The sequence below is a fragment of the Coccinella septempunctata genome, chromosome 1 (genome assembly GCF_907165205.1).
Source record: "Coccinella septempunctata chromosome 1, icCocSept1.1, whole genome shotgun sequence".
Taxonomy (NCBI): Eukaryota; Metazoa; Arthropoda; class Insecta; order Coleoptera; family Coccinellidae; genus Coccinella; species Coccinella septempunctata.
In genome coordinates, this window is record NC_058189.1 from 29,955,553 (window position 1) to 29,976,382 (window position 20,830).

At 37.8% G+C, this 20,830-nt stretch overlaps 1 protein-coding gene across 3 annotated transcripts in view; it reads right to left on the minus strand.

The window, feature by feature from the left end:
- Positions 1-20,830, minus strand: part of LOC123318393 (dynein axonemal heavy chain 8-like) — a 1,393,903-nt gene that overhangs the window by 909,173 nt on the left and 463,900 nt on the right. For all 3 annotated transcript variants that reach the window (XM_044905013.1, XM_044905020.1, XM_044905005.1), the window contains exon 24: positions 19,643-19,754. In XM_044905013.1, coding sequence (XP_044760948.1) covers positions 19,643-19,754 — 112 coding nt within the window. The remainder of the gene's footprint in view (positions 1-19,642; positions 19,755-20,830) is intronic.

Sequence of the window (20,830 nt, forward strand, 5' to 3'; positions counted from 1 at the left end):
TCAGTTTGTTTTCTATTATTTCTGTTTTTTTTTATGTTAAATGTGATATTTCTTTTTGGTTATTTATGTTTGTTTTATTGAATGTGATATATTTTTTTGTTTATTCTTCATTTCTGTAGTATAATATTTATCAATTGTTTTTTGTTGTTCAATTCTTATGTGAAATGTGATTTCTTTTCCTTTTGTACCTGTTGAAGTATCATTAAAATATTTTTATTCTTAAAGTATTCTGTATTTCATTTAAAAACTTTGTAGTTCATTTAAAATAGAATTTGGTATCCTCAAACATTCAAATGAAAGAAAAAAGGCCTCACAAAAGAATTTCATATAAAGTCTTACAAACAGCGATTTCGTGTGCGCAAAGCGCTTTAGAAATGTTCTATTGTGTACATGAAAAGGCTATCAAAAAAACTTCTGAGTTGTTCTTTTTGTGACATCCCAGGGACATCCATATAATAGCCGCCTGCGGCGGACATTGGCTGTTCTATAAAAGTTCTATTCATGTATAAACAGAACATCGCAGTGGATGTTCAATGTCTCGAAATCTCTTACTTTTAACATCTCTGAGATGTTTTTGTGCTCGCTGGGAAGGAAGTTGAGGGTAATATGAATAACTATTTGAAAGAAATAAGTGCTTGGTTGTCGTCAAACAAACTGTGTCTAAACATCGATAGGACTGTCTATACAACATATGGTAATTACTGCAATAGTTTTCCAGATTCTTTGAATATCAGTATAAGTGGGAAACTAATAACAAGGGTGGACTCGGTCAGGTATTGGGGGATAGTCTTCGATAGTCACATGAGATGGGAAAAGCATATCAAATATTTGCTAAAAAAAACAAGATACTTGGTTTTTATTTTCCACAAACTCGCAAAGATAATGTCTAGTGATGTCCTTCGAATGCTTTATTATGCACTGTTTCATGGTATTATAAGTTATGGAATTGTGGCGTGGGGTGGAGCTTACTCAAAACCACCAAAAAAGAATTTCAAAAATAGTTAATAGGGGGAAAATAGTTCACAACAACCCTTTGACAATGGAGCAACTTTTTTTACTGGAGTCACTTAAGTTCCATTATGATATATTAAAGGCTGAATTTGTGAATTCAAAAAGCATTATTAGGAACAAAAGTATTCAAGTGCCTATAAGATTCGGGACAGTCAGTGGTAAGAGTAGCTTTGTGAGAGCAATCAGTGTCTTTAACATGCTTCCTAATGAACTAAAGATTTTAAGTAGTCGATATTCTAGGAAGATCAAATTGAATAGATGGGTCTCGTCAAAATTGTGATTAGGATAAAATTTATATTATAATTTTATTTGAAGGTAGATTGTAAGGATGGGGTCAAAAGTTGTATTATTATAGCAGAAATGAATGATTGTAAGGATAGGGTCAAAAGTTGTATTATTGTAGCAGAAATACTTGATTGTTGAAGAGTTCATACTATCGTTTTGTGGGTTTTCATTTCAATTGATTTTTTAGTAATAATATGGAGTATTTTGTTGACTTTCCACGCCGAGCTCACATACAGGCATCTTGATTGCCTCTGTGAGCTACACATGGTGTACAATATTGTTAACTTGTGTATTTCGGTAATAAATAAATAAATAAATATGTTACCCCTATGGTAATCATGTCAACGCCGATGATATTGCTCTTGCTTTTCGCCATTCTGATTTCGAAGTAATAGAAAATTCTTTAACGCAAGACTTAGAATTTCTGAAAAATTATTTCCTCGAATGACGGTTATGTCCTAATCCAAATAAAACAGACGTTTTCTTTTTCCATTCAAATAATCAGCAAAAATATAGAAAATTGAAAGTAACTTTTAATGATGATGTTTTACAACATAATTTCAATCCTAAATATCTCGGAATAAAATTAGATTCTTCATTGAATTTAAAAGTTCATTTGGAAAGTTTACGTTTTGAATCAAAATCGAGGAACAATATAATTCAAATATTAGCTGGTTCTTCATGGGGTGCTGATGCCATCACACTCCGTACGTCAGCTTTGGCCCTAGTTTTTTCTGTTGCTCTGTTTGGTTCAACAGTGCTCACGTCAATAAAATCGACACCATACTCAATAGCTGTATTCGGGTTCGGCTTCCGGACAGTCCGAGAATGGTTCTAGAACTGCGCAGAGGATTTAATACTAGGGCGCAACAGTTTTACGCAGTCCTAGAACAATTCTCGGACTGTCAGAAAGCCGAACCCGAATAAAGCCAATGATTCTATGAGGATTGTTAAGGGGACTATCAAATCTACACCTCTGCATTAGTTACCCGTTCTGTCAAATATCGTACCACCTCATATTCGCCGACCGGTGGCAGTCTCGAAGTCTTGGAATAAATTCCATTCCTTCCCAAATTTATTTCCAATTTTATCATATTCACCAGATTCTAGAAGTGCCAGATTGGAAATTTCGTAAGCCTTTATGGACTAATAATGTTCTGTATTCGACTAATAGCCATAAATAATTTTGGCAATCAGAATGGAATTCGTATAATCTCTTTAATAAAGATTTGATTACTGATACTTCAAAAAAAGTTCCTGGCTTTGATCTTCCTAGAAAAATTTGGTGTACACTAAATCGACTGAGGACTGGCCATGGTCGGTGTAATAGCATACTCTTTAGGTGGAATGCTGTTGATAGTCCAAGATGTGAGTGTGGTGCAGAAGAAGAAACTATAGACCACTTGGTGAAGTGTTGTAGAATATATCATTTTCAGGGTGGTTTCGAAGGTATCCATTCGGTCACCGATTCTTTTTTTTTAGATGGGTTACAAATTTCAAAATTATTTAATGAGTAATATAAAATTCGATACCCCTCTGGTTTTTTTCTTTCTTTTTTGTTTTCAGATTATTTCACAGCTGCGGTGCAACATCTGATTGAAGCAGACGTGTAGTGATTAGAGGCGTGAATCAGTGTCGAGATTGAACCTTCAAGATTGACGAATTTGGAGCATTCTGTCTCCCAAGAATGTCTTAACAAAGTAAATCCTCATCGGATACCTGTCTGGAAGACTCCAGAAGGAAGGATCCCGATTTTACCATCGTAACGCGAAGCAAGCGGAAGAAGCGAACAAAAAATCGACACGATCCGGCAAAAATAATTGACGACAAGAAATCGCCCGAGATTAGATTACAGGAACCACAGCTGCCAACAAGTTGGCGAGAAACACATGAGTCATGCACAATTATGGAAACAGACACAACTGAGATCAATAACCCTACCACATCGCAAACAAAAACAAAACACATACACTCCTTCAAAACTTATGAGAATTTATTTCACATAACAAAGAATGATAACGCCTAACGGCAATGAATAAAATAATAAGGATAAATTCAGCTGCATATCATATTTGCCTTGACGATGGCAAATTGGCTAGCTCAATTCATATCGTAACACTTGTCGATATTCATATCGTCGTGTGGTATGCACCTGAATTTATCCTTATTATTTCACATAACACCTTTTCCTAACACAACAAGACTTCATATTGCCGATGAATGGATGAAATCATTCCCAAATAGACGCGACATAATTGTACAAACGACACAGGGATTTATTATTAAATCAAATAATTCCAAAGAAAATCTCACAAAAGCGCGAAACTAATCAACACTTTCTGTGAAACTTCAACCAACACACCAGTTCTCAACAAACCTCGAACTCACTTGGAATCATTTTCAGCCGTCATCTCGCACGTGGAAATAGAAATAAAGGAAGAAGAGGTCAGTAACTTTCTTACTTAGAACCAAATTGCACACCGATGTTGTAAGAGAATTATCTCAAAAAAGACAAACAAACCCTCTTTATTTATAAGCATAATAACGAGTGAAGTACAATCATACGAAAGACTGATTAATGAAGGAATCTTCTTCAAATGCAGACTATGCACTATGTGGCTCAGATTTCATCAAGATTAATACACCACCAACATTCCTAATGGAAAACAATCCAGATTCCACTCCAGATCTGCTAATGTGTACAAGAAATATAAGAGATAATATTCTGAATGTAACCGTCACCCCAGACTTAGGATCAAATCACCTTGGAATCGAATTTTCAATAGATACAGGGAAAGAATCTGAAGAAAACACTCAAGAAACCATAACACTTTATGAAAAATGCAACATTAAAGAAGTGAATAGAAGAATGCTTGAATTCATTGAACCCCAAATGGAAATCACTCCAGAACATATTACACTTTTCCACAACGCTTTATCAAGAATAATAACAGAGGAAACACCGACACTAAAGAAACATTACTTCAGACAAACGCTGCCCCCCTACATCATAAAGCTGATAAGAGCTATAAAACACTTATATCGTGAATATCAGAGCAACCAAGAACCAAGTCTAAAACGACAGTTCAATAAACTGAACAAGGATATACACAATATGATCTTGCAATTCAGATCCAATAAATATCTAGATGCATGTAAAGAAATCGAAGATCAGAAAGGCAGGACATATCGGAGAACGATTAAAAAACTTGCTAAGTACTCAACCCACCAACATTCAAATCCGATTCAAGTCGATGGTGAAACTCTTTCTAAGGAAAAAGACATTGTTGACGCTTTCGCAAAACATTTCAAAAAGTTGTTTAGAAGAGCTACAAACAAAGAATTCGACGAGGAGCATAGGAAAAAGATAGAAAATTGATATGAAAACGAACTACCCCACATTTTGTTAGAGGACACATTTGAGCCCATATCCGAGGAAGAATATTATACGGCGCTCAATCATGGAAAGAACACAACTCCTGACTACGACAATATTTCAAGAAAAACTTTAAGAAAATTAGATCCAAAAATCTGCATCGGAGATTTTAATTGCAAATCTCCAGAATGGAACAGCAGGATGGAAAACAGAAATGGCAGAAAACTGAAAGACTTCGCTAAAAAACATGAAGCTATCGTTATGGACCTGCAAAACCAAAGTACCTAGCATTCAGAAATGGATTACCAGATATAATTGATATCGCAATTATGAAAAATATCACTAGAGAATTCTCGATAGAGACCTTGTGGGACGGAACCTCTAACCACAACTCCATCGAATTAACAATAATAATAATAATGAAGAATGATCACGCCTAAACGGGGAGGCAATGAATAAAATAATAAGGATAAATTCATCTGAATTTATGCATCTGCATACCCCCTCGTCTTGGTTTCTATCTGGAGGGGATTGAATCGGACACCGTTTCATGTTGGGTGGCGCGCGCTCTAGGTAAATATTACCCAGTAGAACACGCCAACATTGAATAAAGCTCCATCAATTCCAAACGTTCTCCACCGTAGAAAAATGCTATGTTGCTCTGATGAGGCCATATGAGGCCGAAACCATGGTCAGCATCTGCTTTTCTTCGGTGAAGCGTACTCCATTTGGGGCCTTGACGATGGCAAATTGGCTAGTTCAATTCAGATCGTAACACTTGTCGATATTCATATCGTCGGGTGGTATGCATCTGAATTTATCCTTATTATTTTATTCATTGCCTCCCCGTTTAGGCGTGATCATTCTTCATTATTGTACCGCTGGCATCATTTCTGCCGTGATCTGAGCGCGTCCCAGACTTCTCAATTCATCATGCGTCTGACGTTCGCAAAGCGAATCGGCGTCTGAATTAGGGAAAATATGGGACATATGCTATTGTCTTCGTCTTGGTTTCTATCTGGAGGGGATTGAATCGGACACCGTTTCATGTTGGGTGGCGCTCTAGGTAAATTTTACCCAGTAGAACACGCCAACATTGAATAAAGTTCCATTAATTCCAAACGTTCTCCACCATAGAAAAATGCTATGTTGCTCTGATGAGGCCAAATGAGACCGAAACCATGGTCAGCATCTGCTTTTCTCCGGTGGAGCGTACTCCATTTGGGGCCTTGACGATGGCAAATTGGCTAGTTCAATTCAGATCGTAACACTTGTCGATATTCATATCGTCGGGTGGTATGCATCTGAATTTATCCTTATTATAATAATAAAAATATGTGTCTGGCCTGCCTGGCAGCTATCTAGTAGATGGCCTGCCGGGTAGCCATCGTAACGACGTAGACGGTGCAGCCAGCTACGCCTGCTGTCCGCAGTCCCATTCCTTTATCCTTTCTCTTTCACATCCTTCATGGGGGTGCTCTTTCTGCTCCCGTTTCTCTACCCCTCACCCAAACCGAGAAAGGGGAGCACAAACCCATGAAAATGGTGATAACGAGAAGCCTCGGAAACAAGTCGCTGCCTGGGGATCGTCAGGGCATGTCTGGAGCCGGCGATGGACATGACAGCATGCGGGACGACGGTGGCAGGATGTTGAGGAAGCGGGCTCCTGCTGCAAAAGAAGCTACAGCTCCAAAGCAACAACAGCAACCAACGAGTCCAATTAAATTGCCGACTCGAACCGCTGAAGGTGCTGCGCAGGATATTCAGCCAGTGCTCACCCAAGCGGGGTTAGTTAGAAAGAGCATGAAGTGGACAACGTCCATGAATGAAACTATTGTGCGCATATATAACTCCATCACGGGACTAGGGCAGAACACGAACAACTATAGGAAAAGGCTCCATGAGGAATTCTGCAACGCCTACCCAAATCTCAATGTCACTGAACAACGAGTGACAGACCAGTACCGCGTAATTCTGAGAAATGAACTAATACCAACGGCCCGAATCAACCCAATTAAACGAGAACTTCAGCGGCCGCTAGCAATAGAGAGTAACACCAACACCTGTGATGAAATTCACATGCCTGGGCAACAACACCCAGAAGACATTGATACTGAAAGTCCATCTTGCACAGCAAATGAGCCTGAACACCAGGACGATAGGGATGAGCTCCACCGACAAGTTGACTCTGAGATGAGGAGATACTTTGCCGAACTGGAAGGAACAGATCCTCTTCATCGAATAGCACCTCCCCGACTCAATACATCCAAGAAACTGTCACTCATAATCGACATCTTGAATAAGGACGTTTTACCTGAGTACCTACAGAATGGAAGTTCATTGGAATATCTTCATCTAGTTTTTTACTGTGCAGCGCCAACGACGGCTAAAACCATAGGGGCAAAAATTCGCCGAACGAACAACTATGGTCCAAAATTACACAAATTACATGCGCCACCATGGCAGAAACGTCTTCAATACAAAACAGAGAGACTAAGAAGAGACATTGGACGACTGACGGAGTACTTGAACGGGAATCGCAGAAAAAAGGTTGTGAAAGCTGCCAAAGAAATCATGGATAGAAACAGAACACACACAGAACGAGAGACGTAGAATGCGACAGCTCACCACTGCCTCGACACGCTGAAGCAAAAGTTAAGTCTGTATGCAGAACGCCTGAGGAGATATAAAAGCAATTATAGCCGAAAAAGAGACAATAATTCATTCGAAAAGTCGGAAGAAACTTTCTACCGGTCACTCACATCGTCTGATGTAGAAAATGGAAAGTTACCACCAAAGGAAGCCATAGAACAATTCTGGACCGAACAATTATCAACGAAACCTCAGTTCAATGGAGATACCGGATGGATTGAAGATGAAAAATCTGAAGCTATAAAATATGAGCCGATGCAGCATGACAAGATCACAATTGAAGAAGTAAAATCAGCTATCAGAGGACTACACAACTGGAAAGCACCTGGGCCTGATGGATTACAGAACTTTGGATCATGCATGACAAATTGACCTCCGCAATAAATGATGTCATTGAAAATCCTGAAAGAATGCCAATATACCTTACACATGGCACAACGTACCTGTTACCTAAAGACCAAAGGAATACAGAAGACCCATCCAAATACCGACCAATCACATGTCTTCCAACGATGTACAAATTAATCACATCGTGCATTGCAAATCGAATTCACAACCATTGCGAAAGGAATAACATCATCGCCATGCAACAGAAAGGATGCACCAAAGACAGCCGAGGGTGCAAAGAACAGCTAATAATTGATTAAGTTGTCTGCAATCAAGCGTTCTCCAAGCGGAGGAATCTTTACGCTGCGTACATAGACTACAAAAAAGCATTAGATTCTATACCTCACGAATGGCTCTTGACGATCTTGAAGATTTAGAAGGTGGATCCCAATATTGTTAAGTTCCTGAAAAACGCCATGTCAACCTGGCGTACTAGTCTTCAAATGAAAGCAGCAGATTGCTCCATTACAACAGGACCTATTCCAATAAGACGCGGAATTTTCCAAGGAGACTCGCTGAGCCCTCTGTGGTTCTGCATGGCCCTGAATCCCTTGTCTCATAGATTGAATTCTGCGGACTACGGATTTTCCATCGAGAGCGGCAGTAGAACTATGATGAAACTGAATCATCTTCCTTACATGGACGATTTGAAATTCTTCGCATCTACCAAAAAACAAAAGCAACAGATGCTGAAAATGGTGGAAGGATTCTCGGAAGACATCAAAATGAAGTTTGGATTAGAAAAATGTCGACTGCTGAACATAACGAGAGAGAAAATAGAAGATGGTACGTTCAAACTCAAGGAAGATGCAGAAATTGAAGGAAGGCGACACATACAAGTATCTAGGCATTAAACAGACGAAAAAATCAATCAGACCCAGATGAAGAAAGAATTAACGGAGGAGTTCACCCGAAGATTGAGAAGGATAATGAGAACTGGTCTAAACAGCAAGAATTTAATAAAATCGATTAACACCTACGCTTGCTCGGCGCTGAGCTATTCATTCGGTATCATCTCTTGGACGACCACCGATTTAGCAGCTTTACAGAGAAAAATAAAGACGATGCACACAATAAACATCACCCCAAAAGCTCAACAGAACGGACAGAGCTGCCACGACATCTTGGGGGTAGAGGAATTGTTGATTTGTCCAACCGTATGTCCCAGGAAATTGAAGGACTTCGAAAATATTTCCTGAGCAAGGCTGCTTCGTCAGAACTCCATCGAGTAGTTTCTGTTGGTGATAGTTCTACACCGTTAAAGCTACAACAGGATCACTTGGAAACCGTCGAACACTCTGCAGAAAGTAAAATGCAAAAACTGATTGGCAAACCTTTGCATGGAAGGCACCAGAACGAGGTCAACCATGATTACGTCGACATATCTGCGTCGAACTACTGGTTGACTTTCGGAAGGTTGTTTCCTGAGACAGAGGGCTTCATGCTCGCCATCCAGGATCAGGTGATTCCAACAAGAAATTACATGAAATATATCGCCAAGGATGCCTCAGTGGTGGACGATAGCTGTCGTTATGGCTGTGCGACACATGAAACTATCCAGCACATCACCGGGGGATGTCAGAAGTTCGCGGGCACGGAGAACAAAAATAGACATGATGCTGTTGCCAAGATTCTTCACCAAGAATTGGCACTAAAACACCAACTTCTAACTTCGAAAAAGGTTCCTTATTAAAATTACCATCCGGATGCTGTGTTGGAAAATGAACATCACAAGCTCTACTGGGATTGCACGGTTCTGACAGACCGGAAAATAACCCACAATAGACCAGACCTCATATTGCTCAATAAGGATGAGGACAGAGCACTATTCATCGATGTGGCGATACCAAATAATAACAATCTTCTAGATAGGCACACTGAAAAAATTTCAAAATACAGAGATCTCGAGGAACAAACCAGAAGACAGTGGAAGCTGAAAGATATCAAGACCATCCCTATTGTCATTTCATCTACAGGTCTGATACCCAAGAAACTACTGGAGAACTTAAGGAAGCTTCGATTGGACGAGAATATCTATAGAGTCATGCAGAAGGCGGTACTGCTCGGAACGGCGAGAACTGTACGCAAGTACATGGGGAATGCAGAGGAACACCGTCTGCGCCGACAGGAAGTGCGGGTGGAGCAGGAATCCAACCTACAGCAGGGAGGCGAGGAGCGACCCGGACCCGACCATCACCACGAGCCCGAAAACCTGGAAAGGGCTCCAACAGAGCTTAATCCTTTTGATATCTGAGATATCTGGAATAAGTGAATTTTCCTCCGGGGAGGAGTGTGAAATAATAATAATAATAATATACTTTATTTTCATGGACAATGCATACATGTATTGTGTAGAAAATTGTCAGTAAAACAATCAGCTGGGGTATACAGCAAAGAATACTATACTAATAAAGTACATAGAAAAGACAAACAAGTAACAGTGCACCCTATTACACTAATTTCAAAAAATCATTCAATTTATAAAAACAGTTGACAAGGAGATAGCTCTTAAGACTTCTCTTGAAAATTACTTCACTACGGATACTTTTAATGTCATCAGGTAGTGAATTGAAAATTTTTTTTCCCATATAATTCGGCGTATTGAGGGTTACATTATATTTATAGAAGGGAATATGGAGGTATTTATCCTGCCTTGTGGATCTTTCACGCATAAGATCGTTGGTCGAAAACAGAGCTCGATTCTTGAAGACATAAACAGACATCTCAAAAATATACAAACATGCAAGAGGTAGAATTCTATATCTTGCAAAAAGTGGTCTACAGGAAACGAATCGGGAGACACCAGCAATCACACGCAGTATCCTCTTCTGCGCGATAAACAGACTCGGAGCCAAGGATGAATTGCCCCAATATAGTAGGCCATACCTCAAACGTGACTCCACCTGCGCATGGTACATTAATACAAGCTGATCTGGAGCCAACACAGTTTTTAAATTACGAAACAGAAAACACTGCGAGCTTAATTTCATTAAAAGAGACTCACAATGATCTCTAAAGCAAAGGGTGTCATCCAAAATCATTCCCAAAAACTTAAGAGAAGCAGTCTGAGGCAACGGCTCATCATAATAATTTAATTTTACCTCAAGCGGTTGAACTTGTTTCTGTCTATTGTGAAATCGCACAATTTGAGTCTTTCTAGGATTGAGACACAATTTATTTTTTATACACCAATTCAATGTGTGTTCCATTATTTCCGAACAAACATCACTGAGTCCGCTATCACTCCCGTCACTGACAACAAAAGAAACATCATCTGCATACTTTACCATAGAGACCCCCACTGGGTCAGCTCCCAAAAGTGGCAACTGATCCAGATCATTATCGTAGATGACAAATAGAATAGGCCCCAACATTGAACCTTGGGGAACCCCGATATTTACCACTCTTTTTTGAGAAGAATAATTTTTAAGAACTGCGCCATCAGAATGACGAACCGTCACGTACTGACTCCGACCCGACAAAAATGAGGCAATCCAGTCATGGGCCTTCCCACGGACACCACAAGAATCCAACTTCGACAACAAAATCTCGTGGTTGACACAGTCGAATGCCCTGCTCAAGTCACATGAGATTCCAGCAGGACACTCGCCTGTCTCAATGAAACTCACAACCCTATCCACAAATGAACCAATAGCACTAGCAGTTGACCGGCCTGAACAGAAGCCATGTTGGCTAGCATTAATTACATTCTTCCTCTCCAAAAAATCAGTTAGCCTTATAAGGAAGGGCAACTCAAAAACCTTCGAGAAACAAGAAGAAATCGTTATAGGGCGAAAATTTTCCAAGGTTGGTGAATGGCATCCTGATTTCACAACAGGTACGACCTTACCTATTTTAAGAATTGAAGGAAAGCAGCCCGATGTAAATGAGAGATTTACTAAAAATGTGAGTGGTTCAATCACAACAGGTAATACCTTCTTCAATATAGATGTAGGAATATCATCGAAACCTTTAGAAGACTTACCTTTTAGCCTATTATTCAAAAGTGTCAACAGTTCGTTACAAATGAAGGGTTTCAAGAATATGGAATCATTCAAAAGACAACCACCCACTTCAGGTAAATCAGAGTTCTGTGATGGTAGCGAATTGACAACTTCACTGGGTTTAGCAATGAAGTAATTGTTGATCATGTTAACAACTATCTGAGGATCAGCTTGTTCTTTTCCGTCCTCTCTTATGATAATATTTGAATGAGATTCGTGTTTTCCCGAGAGATCACGAATTACCCTCCAAGATGACTTGCACTTGTTGTCTGACGTAAGAATTTTATTCTGATAATAACGGCGCTTCACGTTAAGTACCAGTTTTGTGTGCTTCTTCTTTTCCTTATTATATAAACCAGCCAACTCCGGGTATGAGCTTCTTAATATAAACATGTCACGCAAATTTTGGCTGGACTTCTTCACCTCATCCGTTACCCACTCACTTTTATTGTTAGCCCTGATGTGAAATTTCTTTGGCGGAAAACAGATATCAAAAAAATAAGTAAATATGAAAGCCGCAAGTATGTTTCATAACAATATACAGATCAATCATGAGCATAAGATGAAATATCGTCCATTCAAGTTTTGATCATCCATCAAAATATTTGCCCAGACAGTACAGTTCCATCTCGACCAGCAAATTCCTGACCTTCTTCTTGAATAAGCTCATAGATGAACATGTTTTCACATTATCTGGCAGTTTTTTGAAAAATCTTATACCTGCATAATTTGGATACGTCTCTGTTATGTGTAATCTATGCTTGGGATAGCTAATGTTAACTTTTCTTGTATTGTAACTGTGAAAAGAGCCCAATTCTGGGAACAAGTTTCTATTTTTGTAAATGTACATTATTGTCTCAAGAATGTACAACCCATATATTGTTAATATCCTATTCTTCTTGAATATACCTCTGTAACTCTGGGTACATTTCAATCCGAACATCGCTCTCATTACCCTCTTCTGAATTCTGAAGAGTTCCAATATGTTGTAGTGGCTTCCCCATACAATAATAACAAATCTCATGAGGCTTTCGAAGTTGGCAAAATACATTATTTTCATTCATTCTTCATTCACATACTTTTGAATAACTCTTATTGAATATGCTACTGAGTTAAGTTTTTTTCCCAATTTTTCAATGTGTTCTGACCATATTAGATTTTCTTGAATAGTGATCTCTAGAAATTGTGAGGAATTTTCTGGTTTTATGTCTTGACCTGATAGCGTTATACTGTTAGGAGTCTCAATCTCTTGTTGTCTAGTTCGAAACAGGATAACATTAGTTTTGTCAGTATTCATAATCAATCCATTATTTGAAAACCACTGTTCCAACTGTTGAAATAGACTGGAAGCTTCAGCTATCAGATCAGGTTAGCTAGCATTTGCAACTAATATATTTTTGTCATCTGCATAACTTGTGATCTGGCATGCGCTTCTTGATCGAACAATTCCAATCACATCGTTCACAAACACAATAAATAGCAATGGCCCCAGTATGCTACCCTGCGGTACTCCTATATTATTCTCCCTGATATCTGATTTGTTTACTTTTCCATCTTTGACAATTTTAGTTCTTTGAATTCTCTCACTTTAGTATGATTTAATCCATTCCAAGGCATTTCCTCTGATCCCATACCTTTCCAGTTTGTCCAGTATGTGGCGATGTTGGAGGCAGTCGAAAGCCTTTGACAGATCCAAGAACAATCCCAAAAGCAATTCGCCATCCTCAAAAGCTTGCATTATTCGATCAGTGAACTGTACAATAGCAGTTATCAAGATTTCCTTTGTATATACCCATGTTGATGGCTGCTCAAGATGTTGCAAGATTTCATGAACTGTATCAACCTGTCATACATAGCCATCTCAAAAAGTTTAGAAAATGATGAAAGAACACTTACTGATCTGTAATTCTCAAACTGTTGATTATTGCCCTTTTTGAAAATTGGAGATATTAAAGCTAGTTTGAGTTGCTTTGGAAATATTCCATATTTGAACGAATTGTTCATGATATAGCTCAAGATCTCAGCCACCTCCACCGTGCATGACTTCACTAGGCTGATTGGTATCTCATCATCTCCACTAGTGTGTTTGTTTTTTATTCGAGCATCCAGCTTTTTTTCTCCTGCTGAAGTAGGTGTTAATAAGTTTGACTCCACATTTTTAGGGATTTCGCAAATGAAATCACCGATATTTCTATTTTTCATCAGATTTGGTATGACTCCCATTGAAAACTCATTATACTGGTTGGCTACACTGATTGGATCCGCCTCAAATGCACAGTTACTCCTCTTGTTTAATCCATTCAATTCTCTGAATATTCCCCACATACACTTCGTCTTGTTATCAGATTTCCTCAGTTTTTGTTCATAAGCCATAGCTCGCTTTTTGGCTAACATTTCATTTTTTTCCTTTTTTGCAGCATTATATCCCGTTCTTGCCAGTAGACTTTTAGATTTCAATGTTTCCCACTTTGTTACTTCAGGTTCCTCCACATACATTTGTTTTCTTCGCCGATGTTATTGAAGTTTCAAGGGAAAGCATTCATAAAGCAACCTCAGAAATATTCCAATAAGCACTTCCCATTGTTCATTCACCTCATTTTCTGCATATTCATAAACGGTTTCCCAATGTTGTTGTGAGAGTCATAAAATTCTCCTTGTTCTCTGGGGAAAAACATCTTCTGTACACTTGTTCAGGTTCATATTCCAATGTTGTTGAAATAGTTAACTTCTGCCCTTTATGATCTGAGATATTTAAATGTAGAATATCAGTTGTGAACGATGTTTTGAGGTTAATCAATATGTTGTCTAGACTTGATTTGGATGTTGCTGTTATTCTTGTGTATTCATTTATTGTGTGCTTGAAAGAATATGAGTCCAATAGTGAGGTCATTATGTAGAGTTCATTGCTTGCTACCTTGAAATCAATGTTCATATCACCCGCAATGAAGGCTATCCTATTTTGATTAGTTAATAAGTTAAGTTTTTCATAGAATGCATTTAGGTTTCCTTTGGGCGGTCTATATATATACTTATCATCATGAATCTGTCTTGACCTATCATACTTTCAATTCCTGCACACTCTAAGATGTCGTCGACTGATAGAGTGTTTATGTTTTGTGCAACCTTGAACTTAGTTCCCCTCTTTACATATACTGCTGCACCACCACCTTTTTTTCTGCAGTGGAAGCTGGCCAGTTCAAAATTGGGAATCACATGGTGCTTCAATTCATGTTCCCTCTTCCAGTGTTCTGTTATGGCTAAAAATTTACAAGTTGAGTGTTCTTTTAAAACTACATTTAACTCATCTATACAATTCCCAATTGACTGTACATTTTGATGTATGAGACTAATTTTGTTTATTTCCTTTTTTGTATTGTTCAATTTTTTATTGGTTTCATTTATATAAAAACTTTACCTTAATTTTTTTAAAAATCTTTATGTTTCGTGAGATCAAAACGTTTCACTCCTACTCCACATGGCCAGAATTCAGGTTCGTACATTTCTTTTTTTTTTTGTTATGGGAGCCGTAACCACATATCTACGTAGCTGGTTTTTTGTCGTCGGAATTTTCTTCACTGTGACTTCCAGGTTTTCAAAACTAGTAATACTCGAGATGTAGTTCTTGATTGTTTCTTCGGTTGCTGTTCGTTTAACTCTATAAATGTATAACCATACCCGTCTACTTACACCAGTGAAATCCGTTTGCCTTGTGCCTGTCCCGATATTTCTTCCGAGTTTTTTTCATATTTTCGGTTTTCTATGGGATACTTCGATGAAATCATTTTCCACTTTTTGATTATTCTTGTATAGTTTCGTTTCATCTTCGACATAGAGCAGATTCTGCATATTTCCCCCATTTACATTCAACTCCTTCCGAAGAATTAATGTTAACTGTAGAGCCATTCTGTTTCAGAATTTGTTTCGATTTTTCAGAGGTTTGGGACTGTTCTACATTAACAGAAATTTTATTTTGTTGCTTGTGCTTGTTTACGTTCAGGTTATGTTTGCTTCCAATCTAAAAGTAAATGGAGAAGAAACCGAGTGGAAAAACGAAGCGAAATATTTAGGTATCCCCTAGACAAAGGTCTAACTTGGAGAAGCCATATCAAACAAACCGTTGACAAAACCAAGGCAGCGTGGATATGCTCTACCCGCTGATAGGTGTCAAATGACATAAAATTGAAAATAATCAAAGCCGTTGCTAGAGTGCAACTGACTTATGGATCAGGTGCTTGGGGATTCGCGGCAAAGAGCCATATACAAAGAATTCAGGCAACAGAAAACAAGCTACTACGATGTGCCATAGATGCGCTTTGGTTTGTCAGGAACAAACAGATATATCGAGATTTGAAGTGGGAAACCATCACCGAATTCATGAAGAGGCAAGCTGAAAAGTTATTCGAAACAGCGGATGAACATCCAAACGGAGAACTCAGGAGAATAGTGGACTACGATCCGGAGGAAGACAGAGGAAGAATGAGAATTTACAAAAAGGGACCGCGAGATCAACTGAGGAGAGATTAAAATGAGTACGGAAACTCATTAAAACTATAACAAGAAGAGATATCCGAAATGGATGAACATGAAAACCCTAGCACGACAATGTGAAATTAACCGATCAAAGGATGAATGGTTTATAGGCAAATGCCTGGGACCAATGAAAAGTAGGTTAGGTTTAGTGGGTCCCGAACCCCACAGTGTTCCCTAGAAATGGGTTTCCGGGCGAGATATAGAGCCCCGTGTTTTCACGGTCGCAGATTCCCTTCGCTATATAAAAGAAAAGACGGAATCAAGATTATAGCCACAACTGTAGATGACTACAGAAAAATAACTGAATTCTTCGACCAACTTGGAAAGAAGTACTTTACATACCAGATGGAGGAGGAAAAGAAAATTTACGCCGTCATTAGGTATCTAGTTCGGAAAACTGTAACAATCAAACCTGCAGAACAGGAAAAGAAAAAAGAAACTTCTAAGCCTATGCAGAAGAAAGAGGAACAGAAAAAGCCTCAATTAAAACCGACTGTAAATAGTAAACAAGAAAAAAGAAAAATATCTGAATCAGCCGATGATTTAGATATTTTCACGGAAATTTCAACAAGATAATGTTGAACATTGAAAGAGAAATGGAGAAAAAGCTTCAAACATTATACAGTAAACTGAATTAATGGACTTTACGGATTTTAGGAAGAAATCCCTCAAGATAATCTCGTGGAACATAAACGGGATCAACACTCGGAAAGCCGAGATAGAGGAAATAATATCAGAGAGACAACCTGATATTATAGCCCTACAGGAAACAAGAATAAACCGATACGGACGACTGAATTTCATGAAATATGAAACATATAGATGCGACAGAATTACAAACACCGGAGGAGGAGTAGCAATATTGGTGAAAACAGATCTGAAATACTACTTCAAAAGTAGATCCGACGAAACACAAGGAGAAACAGAAGCAGTGACGATTGTTGCCGAATGAAATCGACAAAGAGTTGAAATTACCTCGGCATATAAGCGACCACCAAACAATTTATTGGAAGAGGAGATGAACAATATGTTGGCAGGAACAAACACGAAAATCTGCATTGGAGATTTCAACTGTAAATCCCCATTATGGAACAGCAGACCAGAAAATAGAAATGGCAAAAAACTCAAGGATTTCGCCGAAAAACAAAATGCCATAGTGATTGGACCAGAGTTACCGACATATCTTGCTTTTGGTATAGGAATACCAGATGTAATAGATATTGCGATATTGAAAAATATAACTCAAGAATTCTCGATTGAAACTTTGAAAGATGAAACCTCCAACCAAAATCCCGTGGAATTGACAATTGGAGAAAAACCAAGAAAAAAACTGATGGAAATAAGAGAATATACCAATTGGGCTAAATACAGCCTTTCAATACAATCGGAAATAACAGAAATCCCAACAATAAGCCCTCAAGAGGATCTGGAATGTGCAGTTGATAAACTGGAAGAGATTATATTAAAAGCTTACGAAAAAAGCACGAGGAGAGTGAAGGGACCAGCACCAAGTTATCCGCATGGCGATACGCCTAAAGAAGTAAAAGATCTTATACGAGAAAATCGAAGACTCAGAAGAATATATCGGATGAATAAAAATAATCTGGACAAAAGGAACCTCAACCACCATAGCCAAGTTCTGAAAAATGCCCTGAAAGATCCAAGAACAAGCAGATGGATCAAAAATGTTCAAGAACTGAATACAATTGATCATTCTGCATGAAGAAAGCAAAAGAGCTTACGAGGAGAAAATACTAAAATTCCAATCCTACACGGAGAAAGGGGAATGGCGTATACCAATACTGATAAGGCAGATGCATTGGCGGAAGATGAAGATTTGGAAGAATTGATTGAAGAAAATGAAGAAGAAATGGATGAACTACCAGCGGCTGCTGAAATAGACAAAACAACATTGCCAAATTAAATTAGGGAAATAATTAGAAGTTTGAAGAAGAGAACAGGTCCCGGAAGTGATAAAATAACGAATGTTATGTTAAAGAAATTGCCGCTAAAAACCTTCATTTCATTTAATTTAAGTTAATTCTTTTTATGTTACATAGTTCTTAATTATGCTTTATCATCAAAATAAATAAATTGAATGAATATTCAAATACGATGCTCTGACCTGTTCAATTGTGTTTATCTTAAAAACGGATTAACAAAAAAAACAGTGGAATTATTAGCAAAAATTGAAAAAAAAATTCAACTTAGGGGGCGTTTTAACTTTTTCCACAGCAATATTTTATTGAGGTATATTTGGTCCTATAGCCATAGTTTGGTCCAAACAATCTGCCCTTAGCCTATGTCCCAATAGTTATGAATCACCCTGTATAACTGGCATGGGAAATAATTGTTGGGTAGTGAAAATAAGAAAGATTCGAATCTGATATTATTGCAGTTTTGGGACAACATATTCCCGAATTTGGGTCACGCATTGTGCTACGGGGTATGGAGAATTATTTTCTTGCTATTATTTGTAGTTTTTAGGCTGGCTTCGTTAAGAAAAGGAGGTAGGTTGTCAGAAATTATAAAAATCCACCCGAAACTATAAGAAACGGTAACAGGCCCCAGTTGAATCTGGATGAGTTTTCATTCGTGTTGAAGAATCTCGAATTTCTGAAGTTTTTCTCTCTTATTTTCTATCTGTTTCCCGAGTCTGGAGTAGCACGCTCCTATGCACCGGTTATCCCTCCTTCGTTTGGCATATTTCGCGCACAAAGACGTGCGGCGATTTTCCGGAGAGACAGAGAATTCCCAAACCTCTAAATCAGCAGATATTCCTCTCTTATCACTTCCACTCGGTGCTTACGAAATTAGTCGTACGAGATAAATCTAAAAAAGAAGTTATAGAAATATTCATAACGAAAAGATTTGTGAGGAGAGAACTAGGCAATATGTAACCCAGCATGTTCTTATGTTTTCATGTGAAGTTTGAACGATGAGATTAAAAGAATGTGGTATATTTTTTCTTGAATTGAATGCTATATTTAGAAATATTTTTGAAGCATATTTCAACTACAGCTGAAGAGTTTTTATGTGTATTAGGGATCATGATATAAATTTCATGCTTTACTTTTTATACTAACTCTGTATATTGAATGTAGGTTACTATTCTTTCTCAGTCTCAAAGAATCGAATCATGTTACCTTATTATAATTAAAATCAAACACTACGCCCGCAGTATTCAAATAAGGATATAGGCAACACTATTACTGCTTGTCCTTAGAAATACTGATACAGCTTTCAAGATGTTGCTTCAGCATTGTGTTTCATGGTAGGTACATTCTGAATTGTTGCAATTTCTCTCATCGTTCTTATCATGGAAAAACAATTTTTTTTGTTCGCAACCCTGGTTTTCTTCACTTACAATAATGCACTTAGCTTCAATATTACTCACTTTATTTGCCATCAGTTCGAGTAAAGGACATGTCTCACTGAAGTCGTCGATCTTCTTCTTCAAATCTAAGAATGCAGGCCAATCCTTCAAAGCTTTGGGCAACTTTCGGCATCTGATAGAATCAAGGAAGGAATTAGATATGGTATGTTTTTTCTCTGTTCATTTATCAATATACAGGGTGTGGCGTAATGAATGGATAATATTGAGCCAGGGGGTAGAGGACTCTATGGTGGTTCAGAAAAATATATTTTACGTTTAGTAAAAGTGACTTAGTTTTCGAGATATTGGAGATTTTCGAAAATTCAAGAGAATTACACCCTTCGCCACTCTTTTTGCAGACAAGACTCCAAATGAAGGAATTTTTTCAAACTGTTTTTTGGATAGTATTCCTGGATAGATGATCTATCGAATGTAATTCATTATTTTTGAGGGGCATGAATAGTTCTTCATGAAAAAAAGATCTAACTCAACTTTTCCGTTTTGCTAATTTTTTTTCATAAGTTCAAACTAGCGCGGTGTAAAAAATAATATGGTTACCTAAGAGCCAATGCAAGAAAAAACATGCCAGTTTCATTGAGATTCCAAAATGGTATAACTCTCTGTATTCTCAGCATTTGATACAAAATAAATTCCTATTGCAATCAGTTGAGGCCTTAATGTAAACAGAGCCTTAATGTAAACAGTGTTTCTAAAATTTTTAGCATCTAAAATGAGAAATGCAAGCAGAATGAAGCAATCGTCTATAAGAAGGTATAGAGCATTTACTGAAGCTCATAATGGCCTCTTAGAGATTCTTTTGTGATATTTAATTCAATGAAACGATACTCATTTTGAAATTGTTGATATCTATGCAATAAAGCTATGATTTATTGAAATTGAAAATTATTATTAGAAAGTGTAGACTATAGAGTATGTATCAGAACTCATGGTGGTCAATTTAAGCATCATTCGTGATTTGTGAAACTTTATTCAATGAAACGATATTTTAAAATTGTTATTTTTTTCTCGTTTTCTTTTATTATTGAACCCCAACGTTGTGAAATCAATATTTTCAAGTTATGCATTAAATTTCAGCATTTTTGTAACAACGGTCTTGATTCAATGTAATAAAAATTTACTAATTTTCAGCTTTTTTTCTTAATTACAAAAGTGCTAAAATTCACTTCGTTACTTGAAATTCGCTTAACA